Below are 20,240 nucleotides of genomic sequence, written 5' to 3'. Positions count from 1 at the left end.
GAATAGGACTGATGGACACAGCAGCTGTCCTCACTCTGCATGAAGGGACAGGCCCTTTTTCTCTAAGGACCCACAAGACTCCACCATGGAGCGCAGCAGAAATGCCAAGGATCTCTGACTTAAAAACACTCCTCAGGTGTGGTGGGCCACTAGAAGAGACTAAACAAACAAAAAATCCCTTCAGGTCTGCTCTGCAGTCACATGAATTAGGGGATAATGAGGAAAAGGTCTTCGATATCAAAAGTGGATTTGATATGATATCACCCTATGTTCCTATTTGCCTGCTGTTGTAGGGTAGGACTGATTCCTCCAGAGCCCCCAGCAGAGACCCCTGATGCCTGCTGTACCCTCGGCCAACACCAGACAGAGCTAATAAGGGGACATGTCAAAGGTTTCCTGGAAGAGGTGAAGCAGTTTGGGGGGGTTCTGTGAGAAGTGGAGGATATTTTGCTCAGAGAAGTCTACCTTAACTTCTCACTGCTTATTCCTCCTTTGACAGTCCCCCATGTCCAGAGGCAGCAGATGTCCAACAGCAGCTCCATCATTGAGTTCCTCCTCCTGGCATTTGCAGACAGACAGGAGCTGCAGCTCTTGCACTTCTGGCTCTTCCTGGGCATCTACGTGGCTGCCCTCCTGGGCAACGGCCTCATCATCACCGCCATTGCCTGTGACCACCACCTGCACACCCCCATGTACTTCTTCCTCCTCAACCTCTCCCTCCTTGACCTGGGCTCCATCTCCACCACTCTCCCCAAAGCCATGGCCAATTCCCTCTGGGACAACAGGGACATCTCCTACTTGGGATGTGCTGCCCAAGTTTTTTTCTTTCTCTTCTTCATTGGAGCAGAGTTTTCTCTCCTCACTGTCATGTCCTACGACCGCTACATTGCCATCTGCAAACCCCTGCACTGTGGGGCCCTCCTGGGCAGCAGAGCTTGTGTCCACATGGCAGCAGCTGCCTGGGACACTGGGTTTCTCAATTCTCTCCTGCACACTGCCAACACATTTTCACTACCACTCTGCCAGGGCAATGTCCTGGATCAGTTCTTCTGTGAAATCCCCCAGATCCTCAAGCTCTCCTGCTCACACTCCTACCTCAGGGAAGTTGGGCTTATCATGGTTACTGTCTGTTTAGGTTTTGGATGTTTTGTTTTCATTGTGGTGTCCTATGTGCAGATCTTCCGGGTGGTGCTGAGGATCCCCTCTGAGCAGGGACGGCACAAAGCCTTTTCCACATGCCTCCCTCACCTGGCTGTGGTCTCCCTCTTTATCAGCACTATAATGTTTGTCCACCTGAAGCCCCCCTCCATCTCCTCCCCAACCCTGGACCTGGTGGTGTCATTTCTGTACTCGGTGGTGCCTCCAGCATTGAACCCCCTCATCTACAGCATGAGGAACCAGGAGACCAAGGATGCCCTGAGGAAACTGATTTCATGACTGTTTCACTATAATGATAAGCTTCCCATCACTCTCTGCAAATAACTATCAGAGCATTCCATTTCAAGCCTATAGTAGTAGTAATAGTTGCTGTTGTTGTTGTTATTATGTCATCATGAGTGTTTTCTTTATCATTGTTATTATTGTCACTGTCATTATAATTTTGGGTTAATCTGTGGTTATTATATTTCTACCCAAACAGAATCACAGAATTATCTAGGTCGGGAAAGACCTTGAAGATCATCCAGTCTAACCATCAACCCAACATTAACAGTTCCCAACTACACCATATCCCTCAGCGCTAAGTCGACCCTACTCTTAAACACCGGCAGGGATGGGGACTCCACCACCTCCCTGGGCAGCCCATTCCAATGCCCAACAACCTGTTCTGTAAAGAAATGCTTCCTAATATCCAGTCTAAACCTTCCCTGGTGCAATTTGAGGTAATTACCTCTTGTTCTATGGCTTGTTCCTTGGGTAAAGAGACTCATCCCCAGTTCTCTGCAACCTCCTTTCAGGGAGTTGTAGAGGGCAATGAGGTCTCCCCTCAGCCTCCTTTTCTTCAGACTAAACAACCCCAGGTCCCTCAGCTGCTCCTTGTACAACATATGCTCTAGACCCTTCACCAGCTCCATTGCCCTTCTCTGGACACGCTCGAGTAATTCAATGGCCTTTTTGGAGTGAGGGGCCCAAAACTGAATCCAGTCATTGAGGGGCGGCCTCACCAGTGCCAAGTATAGGGGTAAGATCCCTTCTCTGTCCCTGCTGGCCACGCTATTGCTGATACAAGCCGGGATGCCATTGGCCGCCTTGGCCACCTGGGCACACTGCTGGCTCATGTTCAGCCGGCTGTCAATCAACACCCCCAGGTCCCTCTCTGACTGGCAGCTCTCCAGCCACTCCTCCCCAAGCCTGTAGCGCTGCTGGGGGTTGTTGTGGCCCAAGTGCAGAACCTGGCATTTGGCCTTAGTGAAGCTCATCCAGTTGGCCTTAGCCCATCGCTCCAGCCTGTCCAGGTCTCTCTGCAGAGCCTCCCTACCCTCGAGCAGATCAACACTCCCACCCAACTTGGTGTCATCTGCAAACTTACTGAGGGTGCACTCAATCCCCTCGTCTAGATCATCAATAAAGATGTTAAACAGGAGTGGCCCCAAAACTGAGCCCTGGGGGACACCACTCGTGACCAGCCGCCAACTGGATTTAACTCCGTTCACCACAACTCTTTGGGCCCGGCCATTCAGCCAGTTTTTTATCCAGCAAAGCGTGTGCCCATCCAAGCCACGAGCAGCCAGTTTTGCCAGGAGAATGCTGTGGGAAACGGTGTCAAAGGCCTTACTGAAGTCAAGGTAAACAACATCCACAGCCTTTCCCTCATCCAATAAGCAGGTCACCCTGTCGTAGAAGGAGATCAGGTTTGTCAGGCAGGACCTGCCTTTCATAAACCCATGCTGACTGGGCCTGATCATCTGGTTGTCCCGCATACTCTGGGGGGAGAGTGCACCTTTGTACTATCTGCCTGAGGGGGATATTGTCAGCTTATCGGGTAGCGTTTTAAGGTAAAGTAGACAAGATGGGAAGCGGCCAGAGTGGGGGAATAATCAAAGATTTCCCTAGGCTGTATTTTAAAATGCTGGAATAAGATAGGGGGATCTCCAGGCGCAAGTGTGAATAAAAAGACACTAATAAAATATTGCAATGAGTGGCGGCCCCTATATAAATTGGATGAGGGGCAAAATGTTCCCTTAATGGGTCCTTGAATTATAACACCCTGCTACAAGTGGTGCTGTTTTAAGGAGGGATGAAGTCTCCTATGCAGACAAGTTTTTCACCCTCTGACACCATCCTGAATATCAAACAGGCTGTGGCCTGGCACCTCCACGAGATCCACTAGTGCTGGCACTGGAAAAAGAAAATAAGAAGGAAGGGAAAGAGAAAGGGGCCTAAATAAAGGGTTTACCAGAGTACTATAAACCACTGGTAGGAAGCCGGCAGGAGGAGAGTGAAAGTTTGGAAGAGCCAGAGTCAGGCTCCTGCCTCATAGCCCCGTATCTGGGGAGAAGCGAGCGGTGGTGCCGCTGCTCTGAGAGAGGCCACAGGGCCAGATGGGGGGGTGGGGGTGGGGGGGGAGGCTGTCAGAATAAAAGTCCCGTTCACTTCCTTTGATCTTGCAACTTGGAAAAGTACAGCAAAGGGGTATCGAAGTGACTCTGTTGGGGTGACCAAGCATTTTCAGTTTCTAATAAAACACCCACGCTGGGACCCCAACCGAGGAGCCCATATGAGATTGCTAAATGCACATAGAGATTGGATTGTAAGGGGCATGGAGCGGGCTATACCAAAACCAATTAACTGTGCGGCCCTATACGCCGTTTGGCAGGGACCTAAAGATACTTCATCAGAATTCTTGGATAGGCTGCGGGATACCATGAGGCGACACAGCCTTAGATCCAGGATCAAAGGTGGGAATACAACAGTTAGTGTCATTATTAGCACATGACATTTGAAATAAGCTGCAGAAGCTGAAACTGTCAGAGAGTAAGAATTTGGAGTCCTTGTTGGACAGAGCATGGAGAGTATATAGCAATAAGAGAGGAGGAAATTGGCATCCTGTTGTAGCGAACCCATATACAGTATTAATTAGATTAGTACCAGAATTGGCTTGGTTTACCGTGCTGGACCTAAAAGATGCATTCTTTTGCTTGTCTTTTAGCTCCGAAAGTCAGTTATTGTTTGCATTTGAATAGGGAAAGGAAATTACCCAGGACAACAATGGCAGATTGATTTTTCTGAACTCCCAAGAAAAGGGGAGTTTCAGTACCTTTTGGTTCTGACAGATACCTTCTCCGGGTGGCCAAAAGCATTCCCTTGCTGAACTAATAAAGCCAGAGAAGTAACTAAGGTGTTGTTATGAGAAATAATACTAAGGTTTAAAGTTCCAGCAACAATGTCATCAGATCGGGAATCACATTTTGTGGCAAAAATTATCCAGCAGTAAACTTTTAGGAATAAATTAGCAATTACACACCCCATATAATCCACAAACAAGTGGTCAAGTAGAAAAAATGAATCATTTAATTAAATTATAAATAGTAAAACTAGGCCAGGAAACTGGATTGTCCTGGCCCCAAGCATTGCCCTTAGCCCTTCTAAGGATCAGATCCAAACCCAGAACTAAGGAGGGATTAAGTTCTTTTGAAATAGTATATGGGAGACCATATGTGATACAAGCAGGAACATCAACGCAGGTTGGAGATGAAACCTGGTGATTATGTATATATCAGATCTTTTTCAGATTCACCTCTGGAACCAAAATGGGAAGGTCCATTTCAGGTGCTACTAATTTCACATATATCTGTCGGGGTCACCATTAGCCGGGGTCCTTATTTCTCCATGTGGGAACAGGAACGACACAACACCAATGTGATGATCAGATCGTCCATCTTTATTTTTCCAATCCTGGTTACATTTATATTCTACTAAGTTCCGTACACGCACTCATCTATCTTCTAATAGGCTACAGGTTATCTGCACGCACTGTTCATGCGCCTCTACAAGCATTTGCATTGGTTAATTGCAATTAGCACGTAAAGCCCAAAACTTGCCAAAACTCCCTTATCTCATACCCTGTTTTGCTCAGACTTGTGTGCTTTTGCTGACCACAGGTGTTTCTCACTTACGTTACTCACTTATCTTGTGTGTTTTTGCCAACCTTATTTTGCTGGCCTTGTCTTCGTCCTTGCACTCTTGTGCCTGCACTAACTTCCCCCCCAGCATGGCCCAGACTCCTACATATATCCATCAAGATTAAAGAACGATCATCGTGGATGCATCACACTCAAGTTAAAGGAGCCCCGAAACAGCAATGGGAATCAAAATTGACTGGACCCCTGAGGCTCCGAATCCAACAAAAGGATGGAGATTAATTATCTGCATGATCAAACTATGGGGAGGGACTGTAAGTACATGGGACTCTAACACACATTATACATTAACAGAATATCTCCCTAATTCTAGGTAAGATCGATTGTACTCAAATACCTGCTTTGATATAACAAAAGAATTTGCTTAGGAAAAATTTTTCTGCTCACACATTAAGTGACATCAGCAAACTCCAATTGATGCTGATCCTGAGCATCTCCTGATAGAGGCTGAACATGTCGGGAAGCCCAGACCCTCTATGTCAGATACTCTGTGGACAATCTTTGTTCCTACCTCCAACTCCACATTTCTCTCATCAGCCCCCTGGGACTTCCAGCACCTTTGTTCAAAGCTGAGCTTTCTCCAGGACAGGCTGTAGCTGCATCTTTCAGCCCATTGACACCAACTCCCACCTGCTGTGTTTGGAAAACAACTTGCACATGGACACAGAATGATGTTTAATTGCCAAAAAGTGAAATCAACGCAAGGCATGGTTCAATAAACAATAAAATACACTCCTCTGCTGTATATTAAGTCCACCTTACCTCCTCTGAAGGCCACTTTCCACAGTGGAGATGGCCTTAGACCAGAGGAAAACACATTTTTTGTGAAGCAGAGACGCAAAGAACCCCGAAAGCACCCCCTGCCCAGACTCTGTCCATATTCACTCACACCCTGACGTCACAAGCCGCCTTGATTCACAGAGGGAATCAACAAGACAAAATAAATTAAACGCTCTTCTATAAAGAACAAATTCTGCACTAATCCCAGTGTTTCTGGGTTATAGGAGTATCTCCAAGTAGGCTCTGCAGCATCTGGACCCACTCATTCCTCATCCTCCTCCAGTGCTGGACAGTTTGGGTGCAATTCTCCAGACTTTTCTACTCAAGGGAGAGAAACGAGTTGTCTCGACCGGGATGCTTTGGCCCACCCTGCCTGTCCACCAGCTCCTGCTCCACAAATTCTCCCACCAGCCCAGGGTCACATTTCCCAGTCCCATATCGGGACTTCAGGTCCCCCTGTGCAGGGACCACCTTTTTGTGGGCATCTGCATCAAGCCCTTGTGCTGGGTTTGTGTGTGTGGTGGGATTTTTGGTCGTGGTGGAGGGGGATACAGTGTTGGCCCCCTGAGAGAAGTTTCTCAAAGCTCCCCCAGCTCCAAGTTGGACGAGCCAATTAGCGATGGTGGTAGTGCCTCTGTAGGTTGCACAACTGTTTCTCATCACACACTATACGCCACACAACTGTTTCCTTCACACATTGAAGGACGCAAAACAGTTCCTCATCGCATGTTGTAAGACACACAACTGTTTCCCTCACACATTGTAGGATGCACAACTGTTTCTCATCACACCCAAGGGCACGTAGTACGTATTATTTTCCATACAAGTGTTTCTCATCAAACCCAAGGACAGATTAGACACATCAGCTCACTCAGTCTGTTCTTCAAACCATCAATGATAATTAGAAAGAAACTTCTAATCAGGAGCTACTGTCCTTGAAGAAGAGAAACATCCTGGTACACGGAAGCTCGTTAAAATAGTTTAATTGGAGATTGGAGTGTCCTTTGGACCCACCTGGTGCTTTAAAGACCCCTGTCCAAATAAAACCCTCAACCTTGGAGCGTGCACAGAAAATAAAAAACTCACTGTAACTTTAAATCGAAGCGAGCGTGTTCCTGACCAATGAGGGGTAGAAGTGATAAGTAACTAATCAATAGTCACTGTAGTAATTACATAATCATGTGGTTTGGGGTGTATAAATATTTTGAAGTTCTTTCTTGTGGGGAAGAAGGGAGGGGAGGTGTTTTTAAGATACAATAATGCTTCATGTTGATGTTAAACATTGTTATCATTAGTATTTTTAATTAAAGTGACTTTTTTCTTCCCCTAATGTTCCCGTCTTTTTCCCCGTGACCATAATGGGTGAGTGACCCCTCCTTCTCCTTATCTCCATTCCTGAGCCTTTTTTGATTCATTTTTATCCTTCCCAGTGCTGGCGGGGGAGGGGGGAGTGAGCGGCTGTGTGAGGCTCAATTGTTCCCTGGGCTCAAACCACGAAAAACCTGAATAAACATTTTGGCCAAAAGTTGAAATATTTGCAGAAAAGCAGATGTGTGATCAGTGTGTAAGAAAGTTTCATTTTCAGTTTGACTCTTGTCTGTAAAATGTAAACTTTTTCGCAGACCATGGACAGGGACAAAGAAGCCAATGACACTTTTTCACCCCCCACCCCCCACCCCCCCCGGATATACAAATTTATAAATCTCATTTGTTTTGAGCAGTAACATTTGATTTTGCTCAAGTAGCCCCTGATTTGAGTCCTTTGGCTGTTTTTCCTGCCTTGAGGCAAGATTAAGGAGAATTGGTAAAATATAAGGGAAAAAGGATGTGAAATATCTCAGATTTATCTACAACTCCTTTACTAAACCCAGCTGGGACCACCCATTATCTTGATTTTCTATTTATTCCCCAAATAGTAAAATCTTATGATACTGCCCTTGAATTCCCTTTCAGCTGGGTTTCCAAGATGGCCGTGCTGGGAGCCCAGGGCTACAGGGACGGACTCCAGTTTGTACTGGGAGGCACTGGGGGATCCAGTTTGTAAGGGGAGAGGGCCCAGTCTGTACTGGAAGGGACCAGGAGATCTGGTTGGTACTGGGAAGAGGCCTGGTCTGTACTGGGGAGGGGGACATATGATCCAGTTTGTACTGGGAGTGGCCAAGTCTGGACTGGGATGAGATCCAGGGATTCTGTGTGGACTGAGAAGGGTCCCAGTCTGTACTGGGAGGCTATCAGGGTGGACTGGGACCACCATATTCTGGACTGGGAGGACATGTGGGCATCCAGTTTGGACTGGGAAGGGGCCCGGTGTGTCCTGGCAGGGGTGAAAGGGACCAGTGTGTACTGGGACAGATCCCAGGTGCTACTGGGGATGGTGCCAGGGGTTTCAGTTTGTACTGGGATGGGGCCCAGTCTTAACGTGGAGAGGATAAAGGGAACAAGTTTGGTCTGGGACTGTGCCCAGTCTATACTGGGAGGGGGTCAGGGCATCCAGTTTGGACTGGAACTCACCACATTCTGGACTTAGAGGGGATGAGAGTTCCACTTTGTACTGGGAATGGGCTCAGTCTCTACTGGGAGGGGGCAGGGGAACCAGTTTGTACTAAAATAAGGTCCCAGTCTATACTGGGACAATGCCCATTCTGCACTGGGAGACAATCAAGGGTCCAATTTGTACTGGGAGAGGGCCAGGGGATCCAGTTCTGACTGTGAAGTGGCCCAGTTTGTAGTGGGACTGGTCCAAGAAAAGCAGTTTCTACCAGGACAGGGCCCAGTCTGTACTGGGAGGGGACAGGGGACCCAGTCTATGATGACAGAGGGCCAAGTCTGAATTGTGAGGGGATCAGGGGATCAAGTTTCTACTGGGACAGGGCCCAGTCTGTACTGGGAGAGGGCCCGGTGACCCAGTTTTGACTGAGAAATGGCCTAGTCTGTAGTGGGACTGGTCCAAGGAAAGTAGTTTGTACTGGGACAGGGCCCAGTGTGTACTGGGAGGGGTTCAGGGGATAGAATTGGTACTGGAAAGGGGCCATTCTGTACTGGAAGGGGAACAAGGAAACCAGGTTTTAGAGGGGCAGGGCCCAGTCTGTACTAAGAGGGTGTAAAATGATCCAATTTATTCTGGGATGGGATCCAGTTCCTACTGGGACGGGGCCCAGTGTGTACCTGTTGGTGTTAAAGGGATCCAGTTTGTCCTGGGTCAGGGCCCAGTCTGTACTGGGAGGGGTTAAAGGTATCCAGTTTGTACTGGAACCTGGCCCAGTCTGTACTGAGGCAGGATAAGAGGTTCCACTTTGTACTGGGGTGGTGCCCAGTCTGTACTGGGAGGGTATCAGCATGGACTGGGACCCACCACATTCTGGACTGGGAGGAGATGTGGGCATCTAATTTGGATTGGGAAGGGGCCCACTCTGTACTGGCAGGGGTCAAAGGGACCCAGTTTGTACTGGGACAGATCCCAGGCACTACTGGGATCAAGTTCTGACTGGGGAGTGCCCCAGCCTGTACTGCGACAAGATCAGAGGTTCCACTTTATACTGGGAAGGGGCCCAGTCTAGACTGGGAGGGGTTAAACGAATCACAGAACCATCTCAGTTGGAAAAGACCTTGAAGATCATCCAGTCCAACCATGAACCTCACACTGACCATTCCCAACTCCACCAGATCCCTCAGCGCTGGGTCAACCCGACTCCTCAACCCCTCCAGGGATGGGGACTCCCCCCCTGCCCTGGGCAGCCCATTCCAACGCCCAACAACCCCTTCTGCAAAGAAATCCTTCCTAAGAGCCAGTCTGACCCTGCCCTGGAGCAGCTTGAGGCCATTCCCTCTTGGCCTGGTGCTGGTTCCTTGGCTCAAGAGACTCATCCCCCCTCTCTGCACCCTCCTTTCAGGGAGTTGTAGAGGGCGATGAGGTCTCCCCTCAACCTCCTCTTCTCCAGACTAAACCCCCCCAGTTCCCTCAGCCGCTCCCCATCAGACCTGTGCTCCAGACCCTGCACCAGCTCCGTTGCCCTTCTCTGGACACGCTCGAGTCATTCAATGGCCTTTTTGGAGTGAGGGGCCCAAAACTGAACACAGTCATCAAGGGGTGGCCTCACCAGGGCCGAGTACAGGAGCAAGATCACTTCCCTGTCCCTGCTGGACACACTATTTCTGATACTTTGATGGGGGAAGGATTTAGCAGTAGAGGAGATGATGTCATCTCCTCCCATAGTGGTCTCTAGCACTTCAGGAGAACTGTACTTAGCATGGGCTTGGCAGCTCCACTTTTCAATATGTAATTCCAGGAGCACTGAACCACATGCTGGGACACGTGTGGTAATTTGCACAAGTGAGGGACTCTTGCTCAGCAGGGACCATCCCTTGGAGCCGTGAGGATGACGACTGTACATTAAGGTTGTCTCCACAAAGAAACATAAAAATCTTCTCTTCTCTCATCCCTGTCACAGTGTTGCCATTTTGGAATTTCCCAGGATTACTTTTCACTCATGATTCACAAGAAAAATGTGCTCATTTGGAAAGAGATATGCTCATTTAAATGGTCCTTCAATGTGAGAGATTTTTTGAATTTGAACTTGAGAGAATTTTCTTGCATTGTTGAAATAACTTCTCTCTCAAGACATGGAAGCACTGAAATAAGTAAATGACTACATCAAGCTGTGACACAAGTTACTAAGAGGGAAAAATAAGATGGATGAGTGTAAACATAAATGCCTGTGACAGTGGTGGGGTGAGTCCTATCCCATGCAAGCTGTCAAATGCTTCTTCAGCAAAGTGATTTTGGAATCACAGATGGTGATACCACTTAATTGTTTTAGGGACGTTATTGTGATAAATCCTACCCAAACGAAACAATGCTAGTGCACATGGGAATCAGGAGGTGATTGGTGACAGCCAACATGGCTTCACTAAGGGCAAATCATACCTGAAAAATCTGCTGGCCTTGTACGATGGGGTTACAGTGCTGGTGGATATGGGAAGAGCAACTGATGTAATTTACCCGGATTTGTGCAAAACATATGACACTGTCCTGCACAACATCCTTGTCTCTAAACTGGAGAGACACAGGTTTGATGGATGGAGCACTCACTGGGTAAGGAATTGGGAGGATGGTCACACTCAAATCATTGCGGTCAGCAGCTCAGTGTGGAAGTGGAGAGCAGTGACGAGTGGCGTTTCTCAGGGGTCGGTGTTGGGACAGGTGCTGTTTAATATCTTTGTTGGCAACATGGACATTGGGATTGAGTGCAGCTTCAGCAAGGCTGAGAAAGGGACTGTGAGGTCACAGCTGGTAGGTCAGCCCTTAACTCGGGGCTGGGAGACGTGCTTTTAAACTCCCCTCCGCCAGTGCCTCTGACAGGCCAGCAGAAGGCACCCAGCTGGCACATCGACTGTGAGATCCCCTCTGCTGAAGGGCCCAGGCTCACTCCAGGGGCCTTAGATCTGCTGGGTTGTCGTGTCTCTTCTGCCTGAGAACATGATGGGAAAGCAGCAGGTACAAGGCTTGGTCATGTCTGACCGAGAAGCTGAAAGACCAGCAGCCCTGGGAGATAAGGTCCTAAGGCCCTTGGGGGAACTCCTTGCCCCCTTGCACACCTCCCATAAAGCTGGGGAACTGTCATACCATTGTCCTTCACTCGGCATCACCCACCTCACATCCCACTGTCCCCGGCAGAACCCTGAGCAATGTGTGAAGGACATGATTTGCCTTCCCAGGGGCTGGGGGTCAGGGCTTGGCCTTTCTGCTTCATCAAACAAAACCCTGGGTTTTCTCAGCATACGAGTTGCCTGCACTTACCGTTGCCTACCTGTTCTCCAATTATCTGTCCTAATAAGTCCCTTCAGAGGCTTTGCTGGTCATGGCCCTCCATGGGACTCATTAATGCTTTGGGTTTTGCTTTTTACGTTGAGTCTTTGAGACGTTTGTGTAATCTTCTCTCAGTACCTGAGGTTCAAGGACTCAGTGTCAAATACACCATGGTCTCATTAAAATAAAGCAAGCCCTAAGGAGCCATGTCTCTTCCTGTACTATTCTTCATGTCTTTAAGACCTGTACAGACAATTTGAACAGTTTCCTAGAGTAGTTATGGATCAAGATGTCAAAGACCTTCAAATTAAAATCAGTTTGGTTTTTTTTTCAAGGGTGTATTTTATTAATTTTCAGTGTAGAGAAGAGGTGATGGCAGCATTCTCCAATAGATACTGATCCAGGGTCTCTCCTAAGGACGTCTGGACAGGTGGAAAAGCAGTTCCTTGAGGTCTGACACAGAATGGACAACCTTCCCCGCACCTACCCAACCCCACTATTTCTCTCATTGGCCTCCTGGGACTTTTCCTTACATCAGACTTCTCCACCACAGTCTGCAGGTTGAGGTTACAGCTCCTTTGCACCAGCTCCTACCTGCTTTCCTTAGAGAACTGGCTGCACACAGGCACAGATTCTTTTTCCTAATTACAAACTAAGAAAAGTAAAGCAAGCAAGTTTCATCAGCAGTAAAACAAACTCCGCAAGCATATGCTAAGTACAAGCTGCCTCTAATGATGTTGCCTAAAGACAGAGATAAACACAATGAAAGAGTTGGCTAAGGAGACAAATAGGCTATTGAAAGACAGGAAAACTCTTAACTCTGTGGTGTCAAAGCAAAAAGTGGATATGTTAGATGTATCTGAATGAACAAAGAGTATGGGGAGAAGAAAACTGGAGAATAATGGAAAGGGCCTTTGCCTAGACAGTCTGCATCTGAAAAGGTGACTGTAGAAATGGTCATTGAATCCTGTACAGGTGCAAATATCTGAATGATTTGATAAATTAAATGTGTGTTATAACAGGCAGAAGAATGGGAATGAAGTTACAGGGGAAGATCGATATTTCTTTGGAATATCCCTTTTGAAATGTCACGGGATTGGTAGAGGTCTCTTGTGAGTGAGGACAAGCCAGTGTTGCACCCATCTTTGAAAGAGGCCAAAACTGCCACCCAGGGAGCCACTGGCTGCACATGGTCACTTTGGTGAGGAGTGCGCCATCAGTTAAAGTCCTCTTGGGTGACATTTCTGGGCACCTAAAAGAGAGGAAAGTCTCCAAATGCATTCAGCAGGGACTTCCCAAGGGTAAATCATGCCTCACCAACCTGATTGCCTTCTTGATGAAGTAACTGCTTTTGTGCATGAGGGAAGAATAGAGGGTGTCATGTATCTCCAGGAAGACTTTGGACATGGTCTCCCTCAATATTCTTGTACCCATTAGGCCATTGCAGTCTGGATGTGTTGACAATGAGATAGGCAAATTACAAGTTGGATCATGAGGCTGAGAGTGCAGTTGTGGAGGAGTGATACCCTACCTGGAGGCCAACTGGACTTATTGGGGGATGGTGGGGCAGCACAGGGGACTCTCCTGGGACCTGGGGAGTTTAACACTATTAAATGAGAGAGATATTTGTAGAATCCTAGTTTCATAGACCAGCCCAGGTTGGAAAGGACCTCGACAGGTCATCTGGTACAACACTTTGTGTGAAACAGAGACTACATGAGATTATCTAGTACCTTGGGCAATTCTTCTTGAAAACCTTCAGTGATGGGGACTCCACCACATCCCTTAGGGAGTTTCTTCCAGTGAGTGACTGTTCTCACTCCTTTGGACGAGCTCCAGTCTCTCTACGTCTTTCATTAATTGTGGGAACCAGAATTGGACTCAGTCTTCCAGGTGTAGCCTGAGAAGTGCTGAGCAGAGTGGGATGATCCAGTCCCTGTGCCTGCTAGTAACGCCCCTGCAGATGCAGCCCGGGAGCCTGAGTCAAGGGCCCTGAAGATTTCATCTCCTCTAAGCTCTCAGTATCCTCCCACTCCCATCTGCCTTTCCCCTCTCTGTGCCCAGCTCCTCTGCCCTCGGTGCCTGCAGGCAGTGCCCTCAGCCCTGCTGCGCTTTGCAGAGGAGCTGCTCCTGGGCAGAGCTGTCTCTCTGCAGCGCTGCCCACTTGCCCTGAGCTCCCTCTGTCACAGAAGCCCGGCCCAGCTCCACAGCAGAGGACCAGCCCAACGTATTTCAATGACCCCTCAGGTGGGTTTGGTGTCAAGTGCATGAACTTCAAACACTGAGAAGCTGCTGAAAAAACCTCCAAAGAAGTCAAAGTTTGATGCAAACTGCAAAGTTTCTTGTGGCTTTAATGGGTCCCACTGAGGGACACTGTTGACAAAGCCTCCCCAGGCTCCACTTAGAGCAGAAATGTGGAGGCAGAGATGGCAGGTAGGGAAAAGCAAAGGAAAGGTGGCTCTGATGCTGAGGAAACCTGCATGTGTTTCATGAAGGCAAAGGCCCAAGCCCTGACCCCATGAAGCAAAGGGCCAAGCCGTGACCCCCACCCCCTGGGAAGGGAGATCCTGTCCCTCACACATTGCTCAGGGCTCTTCCTGGGGCAGTGGGCGATGGAGATGTGCACCTGCCAGGCTCCTGAGTAGGGACAAGGGGGCAATGAGGTCCCAGTGCTGCAGGGGACTGTGCCTCCTCATAGGCATCAGTGGCAAAAACACCAGCCATGGCCAAAGTCTGGAAGAGGTTGACTTGGTTGTGGGTTTTTCAGCATTTCCACAACCCTCTGTCATCTCCACCACTGGCTGTCCTATGGTGTTGCATCACCTGTGGTTCTTTCCCTACAGGCTGTAGTCACCCACCCAGCTGTCTCATCTTCCTCTGACGTGAGCATCTTCCTTCCTTTACTGATATCTCACTGTCCTCCTTGGTTCTTCCTTGAAGGAAAAATCCTTGCACTGATCCAGACTCCTTCTGGGTGATATGCTGCACTGCAGCACTGCACCTTGAGTGAATTTTTTTTTCTCTTTGTGTCCAGTCTGGACTTACACATGTCCACTTTGAGGCATTATTTCTTTCTCATGCTGTTTTCCACTATGAAGAAAAGCTCCACTATCTCTGAAACCTCTCTACAAGCACTCTTGGGCTACTCCTATTCTGTCCTGAGGCTCCACCTCGCTGAGCACAGGGTATTCAGCCTCTCTATATTGGTCATGTTCTTGAGGCCTCCAAATGCCATCTTGGGAGATGTCTGGGCACTCTCCAAGGTGTTTGCAGATGAAAACATAGTAGTCACCTGCCAAGGAAGATGGAGTGAGATTTTTTACCAGGGTCTGTAGTTACAGGACAAGGGGTAAGAGTTTTAAACTGAAAAAGGGTAGATTTAGATATGATATAAGGAAAAATTATTTTACTATGATGGTGTTGAGACACTGGAACATTATGCCTCTAGAATGAGGAGGCATTCACAACTGCTCTGGGTAACATGTTCCAGTGTCTTACCACACTGGAAGAATTTCTTCCTTATATCAAATATAAATCTACCTTCTTTCAATTTAGAAACACTACCCCTCATCCTATCCCTACAATGACTGATAAAGAGTCCCTCCCCAGCTTTCCTGTAGCCCCCTTTAAGTACTGGAAGGCCACTAGAAGGCCTCCCTGGAGCCTTCTCTTCTTTGGGATGAGCAGCCCCAACACTGTCAGCTGTCCTCATAAGGGAGGTGCTCCAGGCCCCTGATCATCTTCGTGGCCTCCTCTGGACCCGCTTGAGCAGGTCCATGTCCTTCTGAGTTGGGGGCCCCAGAGCTGGACACAGCACTGTGGTGGGGTCTCACAAGAGTGGAATAGAGGGGGAGAATCCCCTCCCTTGACCTGCTGCCCACACTTCTCTTGATGCAGCCCAGGACACAGTTGGCTTTCTGGGTTGTGAGCCCACATTACGGGCTCACAGTCAGTTTTCCATCCACTAATACCCCAAAGTCCTTCTCTGCACAGCTGCTCTCAATCCTCTCATTGACCAGCCTGTATTTGTGCTTGGGATTGCCCAAACTCCTGTGCAGGACCTTGCACTTGGCCTTGTTGAACTCCATGAGGTTTGCACAGGCCCACCTCTGCAGCCTGTCCAGGTCCCTCTGGATGGCACATCCCTTCCTTCCAGTGTGTCGACCGCACTACACAGCTAGGTGTCATCGCTGAGCTTGCTGAGGGTGCACTCAATCCCACTGTCCATGTCACCAACTGTATAGAACTGTGTTAAACTTTGTTTGTCTCAACATTGCTGTTGCACCACCACCATTTCCTGGCCTCGGCACCCTGTTGCCATGGAGGAGTACATTCTAAAGGAGACAAAGGGTCCCAGACAAAACCACGACATCTGCCCGAAGCTAAATCGGGGTGCGGGAGACACGCGGGCCGACATGACCAGCGCCTGGACATCTGCGCATGGAGGACCACGGGACCAGGAGCCCCATGATCGGGATGAGACGTGCAGGCCGGCACGAAATGGGCGGATGCTTTTGGAAAAGGTCAAGGGGACTAGGACAATAAAAGGACTGCGTACTCCTCCCTCGAGGCACCTTCTTCGACACCTGTTACTTGGAGCCAGGACCTTGGAGTTGGAGCTTGGAGTCACCATCTGTCCTATCGGTATTACTAATTGTTATAGTAAATAAAGTAAACAAGGTTGTATGGCATCTGACCTCGTTTGTGTCTTAATTTCACTCCTGGGATCGTTTAAGAACCCTTCCCGATATCGGATCGGGACATTTTAAATTAGTGTCACAGACAGGATCCCTTGAAGTGAAAGCGCCACACAGCCTTGCTGAAATTGAGAACCTCTTAGTGTTGCAGAAAGACGAGCCTTGATGTGTTGTGTCCCTAAGACGACTACTCCGATCTATTAGTGAATGTAAACGTTCTCAGGGAAGTAAGGAGTGGAACCCTGCGTTGTGTAACTTTATGTGCTGCCTCCCTGAGATGACCACTCCGATCTTTTTGTCTGAGTAACATTTAGTGTGTACCTCTTAGGGACGTAAGGAGTAGAACACTGTGTAACTGAAGAATTGTTTTGCTTTGAAGAAAAAATGAGTATTGCTTTAAAAAAACCCTCGAAAGAGGAAGTACCCAAAATCGGGAAGGAAATATTGTTTAAACTGTTAGAGAAACATAAATCAAGACCTTCGGTGCCTGGAATGGATTGGGCCCGCGGGAATTGGTACAACTTACAGGCTGTCACTGATAGGATTGTTGCTGTGCAGAAAGATGCAAAAGTCAGGTCTGGCAAGGGCAAAGGTTTTATATGTGCAGTCCTGGGTGCCAGTCTGGTAGCCGCAGTAGATGAAAAGGAAAACCACTGCACCTCTGAACTGCAAATGATAGAGTCCCTCCAGAATCTGGTTCAGTCTCTCCAGAGACAAGTAGAGGATTTAAAAGGGAGACTGAAGGAAGAAAAAGAACATAGGGAAACAGCAAATAGAGTTTTGAAAGAGTGTCTTTTGTCAGATAAAAATGAGGAAGAACGAGGAGAAATATGTACACTTTACCCCACCAATGAGTTGCAAAACCTCAAAATGCGCTTAGACAAATTAGAAGTCCCTCTCCGTCCCTTGATTAAAAGAGACTATCAGTACGAAGGGGACGATGATGATGCCAGTCCGCAGATAACCAGCAAAGAAGTTCCTTTTACCTCTACAGAGCTGGCCAAGTTAAGAAAAGAATATGCTCGGACTCAAGGGGAGTCTGAAACTGAATATGTGTGGAGAGTGTCATTAAATGGAGGAGACCAGATTATGTTATCAGAAAAAGAAGCTGGGGGCTATTGGGGTCCCAATGTTTTCTTAACAACTGGAGACAGAAGGGCTCCATGGTCCCTAACCCAAAGAGCTGCCTACTGGGCAGGGGGAATAGATCCCCAAGAGAGAGGAGAACCGGTAATCATACAGGGAACAGTAGACTAACTCATGGAGAGTGTGCAAAAGGCTGCATGTTTGCAGATGATGTAGGACCGAGAATTAAAGCCTTATTATGAATCACCTATGACACTGCAAGTAGATCCTGTTCGAATGACCCCTCTGGTAAGGGGACTCCCCAATTCGTTAAAGACTATGGGGATTCAATTGCAAAAGGAGATAGCTGAAACTCCTTCAAGTCAGAGAGCATTGGCATCATTGCAAGGAACATTAACCCCTGGACGCAGCCGAGAGCAGCACAAAGTATGGACATGGGAAGAAGTAGCTAGGGAATTAATTAATTATGCCCAACAATATGGACCTACTCCAATCCCAAGTGCCAAAGTAGATTCCCGGGGCATGAGATGAGCAGAATTAGAAGTGGTCCCATGGGCTGCAAGTAACAAGAAGTCCCCTCCACCAAGAACTATGGGAGGGAGAGAGATCCCAAATAAGCGTAACACCCTGTGGAGTGAAGGCTGTCAGAAAGGAATCTCGCATGACTTAATGGACGGGTTGTCAACTGATAAGTTGGAGAAGTTAGTTTCAACTTGGCCCGACCAGCCAGGAGGCAAGACCACAAGCCACAAAGAAACCTCCCCTAGTGCACCTCCTCTGATTGATCTAGGAGAGGAAGGGGAGAAACCACAAATTGAGGGGGGAAGCTAGATCCTTCGTTCCCCGAAGGTGGGCGGGGGAACGAAGGGCGGATGTATATTAGACAGCTCACCGAAACCAAACAAGGTGATTTAGTGATTACAGGAATAGTAGGACCCAGACAAACTCCAGTGACCTTTTTAGTTGACACTGGAGCCCAGATTTCTGCACTTACTACCACAGATGCCATCTCATGTGGCATCAAACCTTCAAAACAAAAATTGTTAGTGGTCAATGCACTTGGCAGTGTTCAACCACAGGCAGTTGCAACTGTAACCTTGCAATTACCAGGGGAGGATGATGCCATCAGAGTTACCATGGCAGTGGGAGATTTCCCACTCGATCTTCTAGGAATTGATGTTTTGAAGGGAAAGACTTGGCTGGATGATAAAGGGAGACAATGGGCTTTCGGTTTCCCATCTCTGGATGTGCGGTTGTTAAGACCTGCACCAGCCCTACCTCCCTCCAAATTGACGAATGTTAAGCCCTACCCATTGCCTCTGGGAGCAAGGGAGGGAATTACACCAGTTCTGGAAGATTTGAAACAACAAGGGGTTGTAGTTTCCACTCACTCCCCCTTCAACTCCCCAGCATGGCCGGTCCAAAAACCAAACGGCAAATGGAGATTGACAATAGATTACAGGAGGCTCAATGCCAATACAGGTCCACTCACATCTGCCGTACCAAACATTGCTGAATTGATAGCCACCATTCAGGAACAATCCCACCCTGTCATGGCAACAATTGATGTTAAAGATATGTTTTTTATGGTCCCTTTACAACCTGAGGACCAAGATCGCTTTGCCTTCACTTGGGAAGGACAACAGTACACTTTTACATGACTCCCTCAAGGATACAAGCATCCCCCCACGGTAGCTCACCATGCCCTAGCGCAAGAATTAGAAACAATTCCCAGAAAAGCAGAGGTAAAGATTTATCAATATATAGATGATGTACTCATAGGAGGGAGTCAGGTAGAAGAAGTTGAAGAAACTCAAAAGGATATCATTACCCATCTAGAAAATATAGGGTTGACAATTCCCCTGAGAAAATACAGACCCCTTCAAGTGAGGTAAAGTTTTTAGGGATCTGGTGGAAGGGGGATATGACGTGTATCCCACCGGATACTCTCTCCTCTCTCGATCAGATCAAGATGCCAGAGTCAAAGAAAGACTTACAGCATGCATTGGGGTTGCTTGTGTTTTGGAGGAAACACATTCCTGACTTTTCAATTATTGCCAGACCCTTGTATGATGTATTGAGAAAGAGAGCTCAGTGGGAGTGGACTCAGGTCCACGATGAGGCTTTACAGCTGTTGGTGTTTGAAGCGACTGCCTACCAAGCCCTGGGTCCAATTCACCTAACCGTACCGGTTCAAATTGAATGGGGGTTCGCCAAGACTGGACTGTCCATCCATTTGTGGCAAAAGGGTCCAGAGGGTCTGGTTAGGCCCAGTGGTTTCTATTCTCGTAACTTCTAAGATGCTGAAAAAAGGTATACAACTTGGGAAAAAGGCCTGTCTCTAGTTAGCCTAGCTCTGAGAGAAGCCGAACGCACCATCCGGCAGCAACCTTTAGTTCTCAGAGGCCCATTTAAAGTGATCAAAGCAGTTTTGGCAGGAACTCCACCCCTTGACGGGGTGGCCCAGAGACCCTCTGTGCGAAAATGCTATGCACAAATAGAACACTATTGTGAAATCTTTTCTGTAACTGAAGGAGCCACGAAAGTGCTAAATATACAAGATGAAGTAAACCCAGATAGGGAAACACCCGAGCTTTTGTCTGTAATACAAGTATCTCCTCCATTTCCTGGACAATTGCAAAATGTCTGGTTTACGGATGCCTCGTCAAAGCGGGAGGGGAAAATTTGGAAATACCGAGCTGTGGCACTTCAGGTAGACACCAAGGAACACAT

General features: G+C 48.0%; 1 protein-coding gene and 1 pseudogene across 1 annotated transcript; both read left to right on the top strand.

Moving 5' to 3' along the window:
• Nucleotides 1–456: 456 nt before the first annotated feature.
• On the top strand, nt 457–1,437 carry LOC141917287 (olfactory receptor 14J1-like). Its single transcript, XM_074810392.1, has one exon. It carries the CDS (start codon nt 523–525, stop codon nt 1,435–1,437), a length of 915 nt encoding a protein of 304 aa, XP_074666493.1. The 5' UTR covers nt 457–522.
• Nucleotides 1,438–16,043: 14,606 nt separating this feature from the next.
• Nucleotides 16,044–18,338, top strand: LOC141917290 (uncharacterized; annotated as a pseudogene).
• The last annotated feature ends 1,902 nt before the right edge of the window (nt 18,339–20,240 follow it).

Source organism: Strix aluco, chromosome 36, assembly GCF_031877795.1.
Source record: "Strix aluco isolate bStrAlu1 chromosome 36, bStrAlu1.hap1, whole genome shotgun sequence".
Taxonomy (NCBI): Eukaryota; Metazoa; Chordata; class Aves; order Strigiformes; family Strigidae; genus Strix; species Strix aluco.
This window is presented reverse-complemented; position numbering and strand designations above follow the sequence as displayed.